Here is a 19,322-nt window from a genome sequence, read left to right on the forward strand (position 1 = left end):
AAAGCGTTTCGAAAACATAAAATCTCAATTGTGATTCGTGCAATCAAGACTGTATCATTTTCCATTTGAAAAGTCCTCTGAAAAATACTGATGTTAATGTGGAATTTGCAGGTTCACAGGTTTGGCATCAGGGGCAGGATTGTGGTGATTTTTATGTGGAGTGTCCTGTACAAAGTAGGCGAACACTAACATACTCCCAGGTGTGCCATGGATTTACCTCCTGATTGTCCTTTCTCACTCTGCACGGGCATGCACATTTGATTCTTTCAAAATGCAGAGGTAAATTAATGTCAAGAACTTGGACTATGAAAAAGTACCCCCTGCTCCATTGGATCCCAGAGGAAGGGCTTGATCTACATGCATAAGTAAAATATGTTCCTTGAAAGACAAATACAATTTACATCTGCAAAAAGGACCTTCCCGCCAAATTTATAAAGGTACAGAATTTTGCATGAATGCATTTTACACATTGGATTACTTCTTAAAACATATGGTTGAAATATTCCTGGAAACCTCCTGGGATTCTTTGAGAATTTCTTAAAAATGAATAAAACTGCTCCAAGTGTAGTACACTATCTGATTTCCCAAAGCTGTCTTATTGTGCAGAGTATTGATTAACTCCATTATGTGTGGTCGCGCTTTTTGACATGATGTAACCCACGACTTCCAAAAACTTACATTGGGGTTTAAAGATCTGAGTTCATGAAGAGTTTATGTAAGAAGCTGATTACAATCGGCATTATTTCTCTTTAGTATACATTTATCTGTAGGAAGAAACTCGTTTGGAGACTCTCTTATGTCTCGGTTTTCATGATGTAAAGGTCTCTGGCTCCATTTTATAATTACTTGGCCCAACATCAGCTGAAATTGGCCTGTATTTCATTTTAGAAGTAAGAACAGATGTCCCCAGGGTCTTCTGAAGATGCTCAGAGTGACAGGGGCTGCACATCACTATAATGAGTTCAAAAAATGCTCCATCTTCTTGGGCAACAGCAATGTTGGAGAGTGCGTACGCATGTCTGTGTGTGATAGTTTGCGTTTTGTGCAGCACCCCAGAAAATCATTTGTGTCTTTGCAATAGCCTGGTTGTCTTCCAGCAAACTATAGATTTGAGTCATCAGACCCGCACAATTTCTTCTGTAGTGAACAGAATGGTGACTTTCGTTTCAAACTGCTAAGCAAGGTCATTGTTACTCAGCATCAAGATTGTTTCTTGCCTCTAGTGATCTTTATTTAATCGTTTATTTCCACAAGTAAACTTTATGTATTTATTTATTGGTTTTGTGAAGTGCTGCAGATCATCAAAGTAGGCTCGGAGTACTTATTTATGGTTACTTGCATTAAGGTAATGTATATTTATGTGCCTATTAATATTTAATGTTCCTATTCAAAATGGTGCCCAGTCGCACTGAACCAATGAACTGAACACGTTATCAGTAAAATCCTTGGTCTAGGCACTGAATCTATACAAATCTTATCTTTTGACATGCATACTCCAAGCCAGCAGATATTCCATTCGCAGAAAATCCCAAACTTTGCTTTCCTTTCCCCTTTTTTACCACCTGGAAAATATTTTTCTAGGTAGAGAAGCCCATTTTCCTAACTCCTTTTTTCTCTCTGGATTTGTATTGTTTTTTTATTGGTAAATTTACGTGTGTTTCAAGCTTTGGAAAAGCTGTGCAGAATTGTGTGTGAATATTCACACACATATTTTGAGGATGTTTCCAGACTTTTGAAAGAGCATTCTCTTATTACTTCTCTAATTGCTCATATTCCAAGTCCTACCTATAAATAGCAGAAGGTGGAAAAGGTGCTGTACTTGTGGAGTTTTCCCAGGTATATGTGATAGTTGAGGTGGAAAATGCAAACTTTTTAAACACTTGATTGTGCCTGTGTTTTTTATATCAGGTTCTGTATGGTTGTTATAAATGACCAATATGGTGTTTCAGAATCCCAAGGGATGTTCATGTTCTGAAGAAAATGCTAGGTGATATAGAAGACAGCAACATTTAATTTTACAGACACGCCACAAGTGACGCATGCTTTTGTTGGTTGCACCTTGTGTCCTGGATCTGATTTATTTCACTGTGCACATTATCCCGGCCTAATAATAATGGTGTATTAAGTGCTTCGCATGAATTGACAGTGACAGACATGAACATCTGTCACTGGAGTCTTACTAGAATATAAAGGTGGTTCAGGCTTTTTGCTGAATTCTTAGCAGGGTGAACGTACACACGGTGGACACACAGGACACAAATGCCTCCAGTGTTGTGGACCGTCTCACTAAGAGAGTCACACAATCCAGTGAATCCCACTAGGACGAACTTGTATTTCTTCCCAGTAACATATCCAACAAATGGCTACAATCCAGAGTAGTCCCCAAGCCTTTGGCGACTGGATAACATATTGCTAAAATAAGAAACTACACTTTAGAGTTACATGTTGTTCAAACATGACTACATCATGAGCCTTTGCAACAATGTTAGAAGAAAGAAAAAACACTGGTTGAAATTAAGAGCAGCTTCATCTGTGTTTCTACACGAAAAACCAAATAAAACACATGCTTGAAAAATGGTTGCCCTGATGTCCAAATCCATAGCTGAATTCGACCACATCCCTCTTAAGTAAAAATATTTTGTTACTACTGCACAGACACAGCCGTCTCAAAATCCAGCCTAGCAGCCAGGTTGTGTTCTCTTTAGTGATATTGACGATTTGATCTCAAACCTAAACCATGTGTTTCCTTCCGTCAGTCACATCGAAGGCATCAGGTTCAGTCTGATGTGAGTCTGAAGGAGTCCAGGTGCACCCCTCAATCTCCTGCTTGAAAATGTGCAGTTTCAGGAGAAGTTAACAGGCTAGATTCCCTCAAAGGGAAGACCCGCGCAGGTGTGTGCCACAATATTGACCACTGAAATATCCATCTACAGCTATACCCGGATCATAATATGGACTCCAGAAATATAATCGGGGGAAGTGTAGATCTTCTATTAATAACTTTCATTACCCCAAAAATTAGGGAGTCAATATTATGGTCACGATATATATTTGTAGGTCGATATTACAAACACGATATTGTAATACAAGACTAAACCTACCTCTGTTGAGAAAGGATCAGTTTTACTAAGCACTCCATCACTATTTCCTTGACTTTCTGTGAGCACAGACTGAATGTTCAGTCTACACGCCCTGCTCCCCACAAGTGCATTGTTATTAAAAACATTCAAGGTTTGATTCAGAGAGAATATAAATCTGAGTTCATTCAGAAGGAGTAAAGAGGGGTAAGATTTACTGGCCATTTTAGGAACTGTATGTAACCTGTCACATGTTTAATTTTACCCTCTGATAGCCTCTTCTCTCTTACTCTCCCTTTCTCTGTCTCCCTCTCTGTCCCCCTCTCTAAGATACCCTACATGCTTTTCTGTCTTCTCGTTCATGTCCTTTTATTCCTTATCCTGCTTTCCTACCTCCTTATATCTTGTCCTGACAGTCTCCAGGTCTACTTCCAATTAATTCTTCTTCCACAGCATTCGGCTCAATGGTGATCTTTGGGTTGCTTGTCTTTCATAAAAAAAAATCTGATTCTGCTGCCACATAAATAATTTTAGGAAATAGTTTGCATACAAGAAAACCAAGGATTTATACTACTATCATTTACTAACATTCTTCTTTCAGCCTTTGTTTGTCTGCTCATAAATTTAGTCTTGGGGAACCGGCGCACAATTCCCATATAACCACAGCCGTCTTTTTATGTGTATATTCTTTGTTTTTATCGCAGGGGCGATGCATGAACTTCACTAGGGTGAAAGCAGACGGAACCTCAACCTCACTCATCACTCCTCCAAGAAAACCAAACACGGACAGCATCCCTCTCAACACCGCAGCCAGATCACAGCCCCCGCAACCGTCTACCCTGCCTCCTGGAAGACAGCCCCCTCCAGGACCGCCTCCTGCGAGACTGCCTCCTGGGCCGCCTCCCTCTCGCCCACCGCCACAACCCATAAATTAACTCTTGCAGTGCCAAGGTTTACTGATAGATTTGTTCTGCTGAAGGTGGCATATTTATTGATTCTTGGCCTTCTCTTTTCTGCTTACAGTTGAGATTTGTTGCTGGTCAGCAAAAAACTGTCACATTTATTGACGCCATCAGTTCTTCTCTGAAGGACGTGCAGGTGCCTTTTGTCGTCCACATGGTCATTTTTCAATATGTCCCAGAGCTGTTTCCATGATATTGGTCATGTGTCACTGAAATGAGAGCCGTGGCATCATTGCTTGGCCCACAGAGCTGTCTTGTTTTCGCATGTCTTCTTTTAATGCGTGGCAAAGCTGAACCAGTGTGGCATGCCATGCGTCACTACATTTCTGCTTCGAAAGCCATGATTGTCCTCATCTCTGGAGGGCATGTCATGTGACAGGACATCTCTTTGGGACACAACATAGTTCATTTCACCTCTGTTGGACATGTCATATTTTACTGCATCTCTGTAGGGAAAGTCATCTTTCACTGCATCTCTGTAAGGCATCTCTATGGGACATATATTCCACTGCATTTGTGTAGGGCATGTCATGTGTCGCTGGCTCTATGTAGGGGGAAGTCAGGTTTCAATGATACTCCATGGGCCATGTTATGGTTTCTGCATCTCGATAGAGTGTGTCATGTTTCTGTGCATGTCTATAGAGAAAGTCATGTTTCATTTCATCTCCAAGGGACGTGTCATGTTTCATTGTATCTTGGTACGGCATGCCATGTTTCACTGAATTTGTTTAGGCCACGCCATCTTTTACAGCAACTCTTAGTGGTACGTCAAGTTTCTCTGTTTTATGGAGCTGTCTAAATGCAGCATAGTTTCCGTGCCACAGCTATCACCATGTACTTTTCCAAATTACACCTGGTCAGAGGCATGTGCAGTCAAGGAGCTGTCTCTAGGAGACACGTGGGCCGTGTGCATGAATTTTCCCACCCTAAGCAAAGTGTCACTTTGCAGCTCTCCAAATTTGATGGCACCACAGTTGATGTTCTCAGGGGCAATTTATGGAAAACAAACAGTGATGGGTGGAATGCTTGAATTAATCTCAGGCACTGGTAATTACTCAGACAGCAATAAAGTCCATTGCGTGTTGCCTACTATGCCTCATCAGAGAGAAACCAGCCATATGAAAATCAGCCTTCATCTGGTCTAGTAGGAAGTCTAGTCTGAACTGCCAGACCAGGTCACCTCTGATTTGGAACACAAGCAACCGCATATAAGTTTGAGTCTATTTGGGGCTTTTCAATAAGGTGAAGTTTGGTTCCAGCGGGTCTGTGAGCTTGGTTCCACATCTTTGTATGTCCTTCACACTTATGGCGATGCGCTGAAGAGAACAAAAAAGTGATGTGTGGAAGGCTTGAATTAATCTCAGCCACTGCTGCTTACTTGGGCCCACTTTCCAGTGAGTTGTTTTTATACTCACCATGCCTCCTCAGAGAGAAACCATCATATGCAAATCATCCTAGACCCTGCTCCAACAGGAACAGTCCAATCCAAACTGCAAGGCTGGGCCCCTCGAACTGGAACACAAGAAACGCTGGACTAGATTTGGCTTTCTCGGGCCTCATCAGTAGGGTGTGACTTGCTTCCAGTATCACATTAACCACAGGACCCATATCTGGGCATACCAGTTGCACTTATGGCATCACACTGAGGTAAACAAATCTGTCACACCAGGTGTCCACCCACCTAAAGTTACCTTTATGATGAGTCTGTTTTGTTTCACTGTATCATAGTTGCTTTTATGGAAAATATCATGTTTCAAAGTGTCAAAGTAATATCTGCCTGGGTACGTCATGTTTCACTACCTGCTTGAGCTACCTATATGGTACATGTAATATTCAACAGCGTCGAAGGTACCTCCGTGGAACACGGTGATTTTCTTTATATATTTGACATGTTTAAGTGTGTGTTTCAGCCAGGACATTGCAAAAACTGCATATCTTAAAGCAATTTGCATATTTTTTTCCATAAAAAGAACAAATGTTTACATTTGAGCAGCTAAATTCCTTGCATGGTACCTCTGGCTGTGTGCACAGTAAACTGTTTTTAAACAGTCATTTCTACTTTTCTATGCAGGGCTTAGCCAATACTGTACACTGTTGATTAACTCTTACAACAGACTCCTCCTGAACTTCAACCCTAGGTGCTGACACACACTTTGTGCCTATGGTTCCCACACCTTGTACTGCTTTCAACATTGTTGGGCCCAATCAGACGCCAAAGAGGACCGCTTTGCCTTGATTTACCTCAATTACCTTTAGACACAACTGTGTGTGTGGCATCAATTTGTAATCACATGATGCCCATTCAGCCTTTGTGTACTCCGTTTCATGTTCTGCTATTGTTAAATGCATATCATGTGTTTTTAGTTTCTTTGTTATTCAAGTGTTATGTCGCAAACAAAAGACAACCGAACTACCTAACTGCCTTTAAATGTACAACACAATATTTTAATCCTCAAGGAGGAACACAGTGAGTACTTAAAGTCCACTGTTGGCTCTGAGTAGCCTGGGGTGTCCTGGGAGCATACATACAGCCCATTGACTGAACTTGTTTGCATTTGCCTGCTTTTCTTTACTGTTATTCAACCCCTTGTGGCAGACGTGCCTAATTCTGGCCCTTGATGACGATGTGAAGCAAAACTTTAAAATGTGGTCCACCTCCGAGGTTTTACCAGATGTGATTTTCCCTCAATGTGCATCAGAGTTTACCAGTCACCCCTGTACACTGAGACATCCCTAATATGACCTCCATCCACCGGTGCAGTAGCGACATTTCTGAGGCAGCCTTAAAGCGGCATAAGCAGCCTATAGATCACTAATGATGCACAAGAAAATGGATACACGTAAGAAAGCACTCTGCATACCTACACTACCGACTCCACCCCATTGTACAACAAGGAGAAGTCACCTTTTACATTCTGACGCTCCTTATCAAAAAGAACATTCTCTTAGCTAAATGTGACTTGTGCATTGTGCATAATCTGCAGCAGGCATCCATGCTTTTATGTTAGAACCAGCAGCCTCTTAATTAACAATAAAATCACTGGGACTGGAACAAACCTGTATTAGCATGATGTACGGTGTACCTAGGTGTCAATGGGATAATAACAGTGACCCACATGCTAGTCTCTCTATGATTCCCAAATGCTTATTTTCTATTGCCATCAACTCATAAATTCCTACTTCATGTCCCAATTGATGTAATCTCTGTGCAGCATTGCCTTTCCAGAGCACCAGTGAATAAATAAAAATAAATTAAAATGTCACCTTTCTGCAGAGCCATTTCACTGCGAATGAATCTTCAGCGGAATACTAAAAGCTCTTAAGCCTATTTCTATGCAGTTCGTGTAGATTGAACGTTTACATTAATAGAATCATTGCAATTTTAATATCTTCCAAAGGCAGCAGACTCTTGGCCGTGAATTATTGCAGTGTTCAATATCCCAGAGATAATGCATAGCTGCGCGTGCAAATATTATGATGCATGCCTTCGTATGCCTGTTCCTTGCCCAGTTGTGACCCTATTGTTTTTTTTAGTTTTTGGCCAGGAGTCCTCCCCCATGGTGTGTGAGCTCGCAGGACCAGGCTCTCACACCAACCGCTCTTACTTCCTAAGGTATTTTCTGTACAAATAATGTGTAATCGTGTTTTTGAATTGTATCCTTCTTTTCAAACTAACAATATCTTGAATGCAGAGATAGAGAGAATTATTTCTTACTTAGACAAGGTGCTAAAAGACTTAACTAATACTTTTTGTGGGAGGGAGGGAAACAAGTGCTGGGGTGTATCATAAGAGGCGATTGCTTTTTGTGTTGGACATTTTATTTCTGATATTTAGAAGCTGGGGATTTGTATTTTTTTAAGGTACTGCCATATCCTATATACTGTGCAGCTGTTTATCCTTCTGTTGACTTCACTGCTTTTTTGATGCAATTGTATAACCCAGACGCTGCCCCTTTTTCTGACACTTTTACAAAAACGTGTGAAAATGAATGTGGAACATGTATGCAAGTCTTCTTTATCAAACATTAATGTAATCTTATCTCTGTTACCCAAAAACAATAAATTGTTCTGGCCAAAAATGGTTGATTTTAATGAAGCCGAAACGTATAAATGGTAGTCACTGATTGGATTTTAGCTGACGGTTTCCTTGCTGTACCATTTGCCTGCACCATATAAACCTCATCAGATTTTTTATGCAGATCCTTGGCTATTTTTATCCTCATTCTCTGATATTTAATCAGAATCACTTAGTAAACCCTGCAAAGTTGTGAAAGCCAAAATATCACAGTACAATGTGTGAGTCAAATGGTTACGAACAAAATCAAATGTTTACATGTTGCACATATTCCATTTATATGCCTTTAATTAAGGGATTCTTACAAATGGCCTTAGAGGAATGGCCCTAATCCTAGATCAAGAGAAGTGACTGAGGCCCTCACCAATCTTCTGGCCTCTCATTTTGTTTATCTCTTTTTTTAAGTGAAATACGTGTGATTTGGATCTTATTTCACTATAAAGGTGAACAATTTTAGTAGTTTAGCATATCTAGGCAAAGTATAAGCATATACAAGTAATACAAAATCTTTTGAGGACAAGTAATCAATCTGCAAAACAAATACAGAGAGAACAACACATCCGGTGAAATAGTCAATGCACAAACAAAATCAACATAAAAAATCTTATGTGAATTTGAAAGCAACCCATCTTTTGGGATATCAATTCAAGTTTTTAAAGAATAATAATTATTCCCAAAATTCAGTGTCCTATATTTTATTATTTTTATTTCTGGGAAATGTACCACGCTGCTTAGCAACAGAGACTATCAGTGGCGACTGGTAACTTTACCAAAGGGGGGCATACATACACACTCACTCACACCCATGCATTCACACATGCACACATACGCACATGCACACACATTCACAAAACACTCACTCCCAAATGCCAGCCACACCCGGTGCAGATAAGAGCGGTGGGGCAGGGTGGAGGAGGGGGTCGACAGACCACGACGAGGGAAAATAAAATGAAATAAAAAGAAAACCACTTACCTTGGGCTCGCCGCATTGCTTCGGCGATGTGGCGAGTGCAAGGTAAGTCGTGATCGTTTTCAAATTTTTCATTTTCCCTCGTCTGTTGGATCTCCCCCCCCCTTCTCGCCCCTCGCTCTTACCTGACCGGCCACGGCTGCCAAATGCACATACAGTCATACATACACGCGCACACACCAAACATTAAAAAAACATAAAACTTACCTTCACTGTAGAGAGGGAAGCCAGGGAGGTCTGAGGAGGGTTGGAACAGCTGCCTTTCCTCACTCGTGGCAGAGAGGGATGGAGTTAGAGAGACTACTGACCCCACCACCCTTTGTGACAAGGTGTCACTGATTGACTGAAGTGTCCAGGTCTGAGGCAATCAGTGACGCTCCAACTCGTCACAATGGGAAGGGCCTCAAAGCACATTTGCCAGGCTAAGGAGAGCATGCCCACAGGGCTTTGAAATCCGCAGCCTGGCAAAGTTCAGCTCAAGCAGCCAGAAACATGCGCATTTAGCACATGTCTAATTCTTGGCTGCCTGACTTGAACAAGACGAGTGTCTGTCAGGCTGACCTTTGTTCAGCCTGACAGACACTCTTCTTGCCGGGAAGAAGATTGGGGTGCGTAGCCCGTCTGCCCATATGGACGGGCCACAGCTGGATACTATGCATGAATGTTTATGGGGAAATGATAGGATTTATTTAAATATTCAAGCTCAATGAACTGTAATGACATAAAACTATCTAATTATTATCATGTTGAAATACATATGAGCACAGAACAGATTATATGAATCAGAAGAATTTACATGTAAAGTGTATTGCGGTATGGTGTAGATAACTAACCCCACTCCATAGGTATTTTCAATAATCATTGTGATCAGGGTTCCAGCGTTTTTTGTTCCATGGGAATTTTCTCCCATTACAGCTTCATGTAGGAACGCCACTTGGAAATGAGAACTGATTCGGTGCTTTTAATTAATAATCTCAGTCAAGTGAATACACATAGTCCCATACAATGCTTATGTAATGATGTCAAACACTTACCATACTTGTATCGAAGGCAAGGGTGCTCAGCTCCTCGACTGACGTATTTCAGTCTTTCTTCAGTGGACAAAGGTAGAGCCAAAGCAGCCCACGGCGCTGTGACTCCAGAAAGCGAAACACTGTGGGCCCTCATACAAGTGCACAACCACTTCATCGTGCATTTGAAATGTGTTGCAATAAAAAAACCACAAACACGGCAATAAACATAAAACACTCAGTTGAGCATGTAAACTAACGTTTAGAGACTCTTTTTCAGTAACAAATGAAGATTTCATCTATAAAAGAAAACACATTTGCCAAACAGATTCACAAACAATGTTTGTTCCGTGGGCGGTGCAGCAAAACAAAGTGAAATGGGGAAAGGTACTCTAGTAGGTGAGAGTAAAGCAGTCGGTTAAGCAGATAACATTACAAATGTTGAATGAAGTCAAATCTGTTATACTTACCAGAGGAGCAGGCTCACACGAAAGTAACTAAAAGAAAGCTCAGTGAGACAATGACAGAATTCACCCAGCCTTTGACCTAGCTACTGCTAAAAACTACACAAGAGTGATCAGAGCTGCATTATGCTTCCCTATTTACTCAAAGGGGCAAATTTACTTACAAGTCATGCAACGCGGTGAATCAACTAAAGCTGCAGGGCTGCACTGCATGAAAGGAAGAGAGCAGAACAGTGTCATTGTATTGTTCTGTTGCCCACCGCAGGTCCCCTTTAGGCTGCCTTGCACCACACACAGCCTTGCACAAAGTGTAAGGGTGTCTGCATGCTGTCTAGCTTTTGTGCCAGGAGAGTACCCTTCCAGAACAATAAAACTATGCATAGACAAAAATGTCCAACATTGTGTGTGTGCTGCATGGTACATGGCACATGCAAAGTTTGAAGAAAAAAAAAGATGTCTCCAACTTTACACCTGACTCAAGGAGATATATATTTTTGGGGCAAAACTCTTTCTACTAATGTTAGTAAATAGGGATTTGTATCATAATACATGGGCGGCTGTCTGGGAATGCACAAGTGCCACCCATGGGCCCCCCACCTTAACCCAAAGCAGGGCATAGCTTTACTTTGCATTACTTTAGAGCTATTTTCCAACGCAAAACAAGTTTCGCACTGGAAAGTAAACTCCATATTAAAACTTTGTACTGATGGGCGTCACTTTAGATGACACTGCACCAGCTCAAAGTCTGAGAAACCTGGCCCGTACTCTAGTGAATCATTTCCCTGGGAAAGTAACATCAAGTGAGTCAAAATGCTGGCTGCATTGGAGTTTACTCCACTGGATGCAGTCAGTTGGTAGAGCTTTCATTTTCAAGGTTCTCATTTGATCCTTGAACTTTGCAACCTTTAATATATCTCATTAGAATAGTTTACTATGCACTGTACATGAGTAGATCTACTTGCTGTGCCTCTTCAGTATTGGACACCAAAGTTCAATTTCTTCAAGTTGTTCTCTTGCATAAGCATTTTTTCCATCAATATATTACCCATAAGACGAGCCCTTAAGTCTGTGCATGTGCATCAAGTTCAGCCTTCCTTGTTGTTTTCTACTGTGTAGAACATCTGCACCACAAGGTGATAGGAAATATCATTAGTACTACTCATATGCATGACTGTGTATCATATCAGACTACAGCTAGACAGAAGTGTAAGGAAGCTATACAAAACAACAGGTAGCAAGGGGTTAGGAAAGTACAGGTAGTGAAGAAAAAAGTGCCCTATGTTGACTGTGATAAGAAGTTGCTCGAAAGTGTCTACTTTCCTGTTTTCTTTGGCACGATTGCATAAAGATATACAATGTGCTTAGTCAGATACCACACTTCTGAAATCCACCAGGCCTACCCATTTTAACACATTTGATACCTTGTCACCAGAGAGCGTTGACATGCTGCTTCAAAGTCCCAGAACTTTGCATGAGGATTGTCTGGTTTGTAACCCTTTTGAGTCCAGCTAGAGTCAGCTTTAGCTGTATGCCAGAGCTCATGTTTAGCATCATAGATAGGAGCCAATCATGAGTGGCATCCCCCAGAATTACCGACACCGTGTGGTAGCTACCAGCCATTACTGTGCCATTTGGAGATAATGATCTGTTAAAAGGGAATAACATGAAGCTGTGGACTTGAGGCCTGATTAAGAGTTTGGCGGATGGGTTACTCCATCACAAACGTGACAGATATCCCTCAAAGCGTCCCAGAGTGATTAAAGGAAAGAATAGGAGAAATAAGTTGCTCCAAGGCATCTAAATCAGGCACATGTTTACTATTGTGCAGTGAAAGGTAAGAAATGGAATGAAACCAAGTAGTAAATTGTAGTAGAAGATTAGTATGTCATGGGTAAATTATGGTGGGTAAGTATCTTCTTTGATACATACTTTGAACCCCTCTAAAAGTGCATCATTTGTCTGTGCCATGAAGTATTCTCTCAGACCAGTTCGCTCCTCCCAGTGTAACAGGGTGCGCTTGAAATGAAACCGAAAGGGCAAGAGTCTGGTCCTGGTTGCAATAGTGGGATGGGTGGAGCTCTTCTAATGAATCATAGCATTGTGCTGTTCTAAAAGGAAAGTCAAGTCAAGAAACCTGGTGCAGGCTTTCCAAAGTTTAAGGCAAGGAAATAAGCCCAGCAACACCACATTGCGGGAATTTGTAAGCATGTGGCCTGGCGTGATCGACAGCAGCTGAAGAACTCCCACCCATTGTGAGAGGAGCCAAGGAGAGGACCAGAGCATATGAAGCATTTACGAGAGTGCAGCGAGGGCAAGTAGCATCAGCTCCAGGTATATTTTGTTAATCCAGGTGGGTGTAAGGCAGGCCTGGTTCAATTTATTAAATTAAATATATTTAAAAAGAGTGCCACACAAAACTTTGTAGGGATATTCCAATATCCTAGCCCACTCAGTATCTTGCAATGACCTAGCTTGGTCTGTTACCCAAGCTGCCCAGAGAGAAGCCATGGATTGGTCCTCTTGCTGCAGAAAGGCTTGTAAGATCTATTTAATCAGTTTGCCGCCAGACCCTGTGGTATAAAGCATCTGGTACACCTCATGTGGGTTGGTGCAAGGTGGTGGATTCGAAACAAAATGTTTAGTGATTGTCTAATATACTCCTAGGTGAAAAACTGGCTCGGTGGAAGGCCATAATCGGCCATAAGCGCCTGGAAGTCCAACAGCTCACCCTTAACAAACAGTTCCCCATTATTGATAGATCCGCAGTCTTCTAACTGCAAAGTTGGCACAAACTTACCTGTTCCTATTCGGGTGGAAAAGCCCAACAGAGGGATAACAGGGGCGTATGGTGTTGCCGCCTTGGTAAGCGCATAGGTTCTTGTGAGACATGTCAAGGCTGTGCAAAACAGCCCTGGGAAAACGGATTAGTGAGGGTAGTCAAGGATCATCCTGTCAATCAATGAGCCACTCATTGGAGCTGCAACGCCAAATAGTAGCACTCAAAATTTGGGATTGCCAAGCCACCCGCTGTTACTGGCAGTTTCAAAGTGGACAGAGCTACCCAGAATCTCCCCGTCCCGAAATCAATGCAGCAAGAGATGTGTCAAGGGTTCTAAAAAAGGGATGAGCAGTGGGAGATTTGTTAACTAGTACAGTAAACAAGGCAAAACCACCATTTTTATCAGTGCCACACAACTCATCAAATACAGCTGAAGGGAGTACCAAAATATAAATTGGCAATGGAGGGTCCGAACGGCTCTGCCTAAATTTCAATCCTGCAAGTCTGCGGGTAAGTGGTAGTTATTGATCCCTAAATATCTAAATGTGACCAATTCATAATGCAATCTAGGGTCTAAACGTATACGAAACGTATATGAAGGGGAAGATCACAACCTGCGCATATGAGAAAAATGCAGGATTTGGCCCAGTTCACATGTAGGCCTGAAATTGGTGCAAAACCATCTAGGAGATGAGCAATAGAGGACAGATCTATGCCAGGCTCTCTTATTTACAACAGAATGTCATCAGCATTAAGAGAGACGCTGTAGGTATAGGGGAAACAGCCTTTACCACTACAGCCGAACCACGTGCTGCAGTTACAGCGCGGCCGTTACAAAGAATACGTCTTTACAAAGCATTCCTTTACCGCGCATGTCATTACAACAACATGCTTAGGGAAAGCACATTGGACTTTAAAGTCCAATGCTTTCCCTACTGTTGCACAGACTGGAGTTGGAAAAATAAATTATTCCGCTGCAAAGTCCAGTGCTTTATGTAAGGCATGTCGTTGCAACAATATGCTTGGTAAAGGAATACATGGTAAAGGTGCATTCATTGTAAAGACTGAGGCATAATGGCATGCATGGTAAAGGCATGCATTGTTTTGACATACATCCCATTTATAGTGCAACAACGCGGTATATCTCATTGTGATCCAAGAAGACGCAAGTGAGCTGGCAGAGTTTCTAAAGCCATAGAAAATGATAATGGGGAGAGGGGGCTGCTTGGCGGACAGTTTGCCAGGTATGGAGGGATAGAAGTGTGGCTTAGACTTTCTGAGGTTAGGATTTATATTCATCAGATTGCAGCATATTTTAAAGATAAGCATTCATAACATTGAGTTTTGCCGTCTCACATGTTGCACATTATTCCACCATCGAGTGGTTGGGTCCACCCTATTTCCTATTTTTTCTTCTGGGAAATTAACGAGATCCCATCACTACCAAAGCCTTCCCAAGAGTCACAGTGCGGAATACGTTGAAAGGCAGAGTCCGTCAAAATAGAAACCATTATAACAAGCAATGGCAAAGCAAATCGGGCTGGCATTGGCTGCCAGTGTATTGACTTTGTTAATGCTTGTTTTTTTATTCTCATCGCTTTAGTGAAAAAAAAAACTATTGTTGAAAGGGCTGTCAGGCCCATGCCAATATATATAATATTTATTTGGCTAAAAGGGAAATATTTTTGGGTTTTGAAAATCACCTTGCCATAAAAGCACTCGGCACTCAAAGGAACTATTTTGTGTGTAGTGTGTGCTCCTTGTCAAAGGGCAGAATTCCAACACTCTCAGTGAAATTAGCTGATGGCTAAAGTGGACTAACCCATTACCCTATGCTGTATGCAGTAGTGGGCAGAAGAACAATTTGAATGACAGATACATGATGAAAAGGGTTGGCTGAAAGCTATAAGTTAAATATGTAAGGCATTTTAGTCAAATCAACAGGTCTTGGCTAATGGCAGTCCTAAAAATGGGGAAATACGATTCTTTGAACAGACAAAAGCATAATATAGCATTCCAAAATCCACTTTTGTAAGTATTTGCAAATCAGGGCTATCTATCTTGATTAAAAATATAACTATAATTTGTAAATCCTTAAAAACGAAATGATTGAGCTCTTGATGGCCAAACTCATAAAATAACGACCAGCTCACTATATAATCTATTTACTTGCTACTTAGAAGGTGGCAAACAAATAACTGAATGGCAGAGATTCCAATTCAACACTGAATTTGGCCAGTCGCGAGTTTAACATTTTAAAACTGTATTTTGGATTTATTGTACACCACTAAGGGCCTGATTATGCGTGGGTCAGTTAATTCCGGGTGATGCGTAAACGTTTACGCGTGGGTCGGAAGTTCGGGTTTGAAGGTATGTAACACATCTAGTAATTATTGGGTGCGTTAAATAACTCAACCCTCATTAAATGTGCAATATTATGCAGATTTTAGAGCAATTATACACCAAAATCTGCATGTTATTCCCCACAAACACGTAATAGGTGTTATTTTTCGAACCTGATAAACAACGTACTGTGTGGTATCTTTATTTAACAGATGTGTTAAATAACTCCTAAACATGTAATCAGGCCCTTAGACTATTTCACTGGAAGTGCCATCCTGGCTCTTGGTGCAATTGCTGCAGAAAAGAGGACGCAGACTAGGTTCACCTGTTTGTAACTGCCTCATACTGGCAAATTATGGGCTAAAATGTTATGGCAGCATCCACTTCATCACTGTTTCAGACGCTGAATTCCCACCTCAGCTGATTCTTTTTCATATGGTCATCACCAGAATGCATCGCTAAAGTAAGAATCAGCACATATGCAGTACAGCTGTGGCCAAACCACGTAATTAAAAATGCCCACCATGCCTGCAGACACTTTTCCTTCAAATAGTGGCGGAGGATTGTCGCCCGACTTCCTGGCTCAGAGCCAGCAAATGTAAATTAAAACAAGGTTCTTGCATAGTTTTAATTTACTTTTGCAGGCTCTTAGCCAGCGCTGTTGGGAGGGGCGGGACGAGGTATGGGAGGGGGAGGAGGAGTGCTAGTGCACTCCACTCCCTAAGCGAGCATATGTGTTTTGGCCGGCCGTCTCAGGCCGACCAAAACACACATGCATACTTAGGTTTTCTCCAGCCCAGCTCCATTGAGCAACCAGGAGGGAGGAACCCCACTGACTCCCTTGTGGGAGCAGGGAGTCTTTTCTGCCTGCTCAGAGCAATTCCTGTGCTGCTCTGCAGTGCAGGAATTGGACAGGGAGTCTGACCCAGGGGCTGCTGGAACCAGCAGGCAGGAAGAGGAGAGGCGGCGCGACGAGATGTGACGCCGGAGCGGCCCGCGGCAAAGGCTACGTTTTCTTTTTTTATTTTTTTTATATTCAGCCCCCGCACACGATGCCTCCCGCGCAATACCACCTGCCTCACCACCCATTTATGGCGGCCGTCGCCAGGGGGAGCTGCTTTGGAGACAAATTGTCAAAAAGTGCAGGTAGATACGGCGAGCTTGCCATCACTAATATTATTCCTGAAGCCTCACCACTACAAGGGTTGCCATCTTTAGGAATACGATAAATAATGGCCAATACGCTGGGAGTTTTTTCCAAGCACGTGGGGAGCACCAGATGTTTACATGGCAGTCTCAGACACAACGGACTTCAATCGAAAGTGTGTCAGAGTGACCACCCTAAATGGGTGGCCCCTCCAACCCCATTTACACCAGTATAGGCTCCACTGAAAGGGTGTTTCTGTTGGTGGACTCAGCCACTGCTCCTCCTCCGACATATCTTATGTGCACGCCTTTTGTTTTTAACATTGCAGAAACTTTCAATAAATAATTTAAAAGTGATGAAAAAAGTCACATTCCCACAAACTATGAGTGAACTTAGGGCAGATAGACATCTTCCATTTTTGGCAGATTCTCATAATGCCTTCTTTCCAATGAGGCCCTAAATCTGTCAAAGGGCTTTAATATAGCCTTATAGCCCGCCGTAGCGGGCTATACCTGCTATTAAAGGCCTGCTCCAGCATTAAAGGCCCGAGCCGAAGGTGAGGGCCTTTAACAAGGGAGCGGTACTTTAATAGCCAGTATAGCTCAGCTACGATGGGCTATTAGGCTATTAGAACATTCTGCCACTAGAGGGCCGAATGTTCTAACAAATAAAAACAAAGGCCTCTCAGAGCCCGAGGGGGTTTAAATCCCCTCGGGATCCGAGAAGCCTTTGTGAAAACAACAATGGAATGTTGCTTTGCGGTCTCTTACAGGCCTGTAGAAGCTTGGAGCACTTCATTGTGTTCAATGGAGTGCTCTACATTCCAATGTTCTAATTCATTTTGTGTTTCTTTGAGGCCGTACTGTGTCTTTGACCAGGAATAAAGTCTTGATCAGCCTTAATAGCAATTTGATACTGCACAGTGCAATGGCTTGGCATTCTCAGATACAGGTTTGCATAGCGCATGTGGTATTGCTAATTTAGCCAAAGGCATTTTATGCTGCCACAGATTGGCCATCTCTCAGCAAGCTGAGAGAGTTCAAAGTCCATTGTTTGCACACAGTAAGGGATTACTGACCACATAAAAAGCCATCTCGCTTCTGGCCCGTGGGCGGCTCTTCTCCTACCGAGGTCTACAGATGTCAAAATGGAGTCATTGTGACGCCTTCAATCGTTTCTGGCAGCAGGGAGCACGCTTGATTTAATTCTGTGTTTCCTTCCGGGTTAATGAGGCCGCTGCCCTTTTAATTGCAGGGTATTTGCACTCGGTATTGGTTCAGGAACTTTATGGATGAATCCAGCACGAGACTCAAAAGCGAAACATCTTATTATCACCTGACCAGATCAAATTATCCCTTTGTGGGAGAGATTAGGCTTTCCATTACAATTGAGGTGCCATTTCTGATGTTAAAATGCTGAATTGTGATTGGTGAGTGAAGGGTTGGTGCCGCTAAAATGTTGCGGTTGAAACGTCGCCATATGAGATGTGTAATGTGGGTGGCGGCTGTAGAGTCTGGCTCAGAGGATGACACACCGGGTAATGTGTACGGCGAAATGCTGATCATAATCTTAATTTCATAGCATTAGGGCTATGTTTCTATAAGATTGTTTTTGTTGCTATTTCCATCAGTATTCATCCATAGAAATATTTTGATTGTTCATTAGATAATTTTATCTGTTGGTCACTGAAAAGAAAATTGTAATTAGAATATCCCACAATTTATTTAAATGATAAACGTACACTCAATTAAAGCCTTCAGGGTTTTAATGCGCAATGTAGTCACATAAAATAAAACACAATACTAACCTGAAGGCAACAGCTTTATAGTACCTGAACATCCACAGTTTCCTAAGGAAAACACTAAAAAGTAGATCATCTTTCTATATTTTTCTGTTTTTAAACTAAATACAGACAGGGAAACAAATTGTTTTCTGTGTTTTTAAGTGGACATCATCAGATCCTGAAAACCAGGAGCCTGATGACGCTATTCACAAAGATACCTTACACTAGGAGTAATTTACACGTTTAATTTGCTCTTACACTTTCGATAACTTTACTACTTTTGACACTTCTCCAAGCCCTGAAAAAGGAGGTGGAGCCAAATTTAAGACTTTAAGTTCCTTCTGATACTGCAAAACCCTCCCATAGTAAATAGTGAAGTTAGGAGCTCCACATAAAATCCCATCAGAAATTATGTTACATTAAATGTAATTTCTAATAGTTAAGAATATAATCAAGGTTAGTATGTATATATAAGCGACACATTTTTTATTTAGTTAGATTTATTTTCATTGATTTGATACGTCACTTTGATTAATTATGCATGCACAATGGAAAAATATAATTTGGTAACTTTATGTGGGAATTCATGTTTTTATTCACACTTCAAAAACATTTGGTATTTAATTTAATGTACTTAAATTAATTAAATCTTTAATTCACAATTAAGAAAATAGTGCTGCAGCAATTTTTGTCTTATGTTCTACAACCACCC

At 41.6% G+C, this 19,322-nt stretch overlaps 1 protein-coding gene across 1 annotated transcript in view; it reads left to right on the forward strand.

Moving 5' to 3' along the window:
• Positions 1-8,118, forward strand: part of ANTXRL (ANTXR like) — a 333,449-nt gene extending 325,331 nt beyond the window's left edge. The window contains exon 18 of the mRNA XM_085608779.1: positions 3,782-8,118. Within this exon, the coding sequence (XP_085464905.1) occupies positions 3,782-4,012 (231 nt within the window). The 3' untranslated portion in view covers positions 4,013-8,118. The remainder of the gene's footprint in view (positions 1-3,781) is intronic.
• The last annotated feature ends 11,204 nt before the right edge of the window (positions 8,119-19,322 follow it).

The sequence above is a fragment of the Triturus cristatus genome, chromosome 1_2 (assembly GCF_964204655.1).
Source record: "Triturus cristatus chromosome 1_2, aTriCri1.1, whole genome shotgun sequence".
Taxonomy (NCBI): Eukaryota; Metazoa; Chordata; class Amphibia; order Caudata; family Salamandridae; genus Triturus; species Triturus cristatus.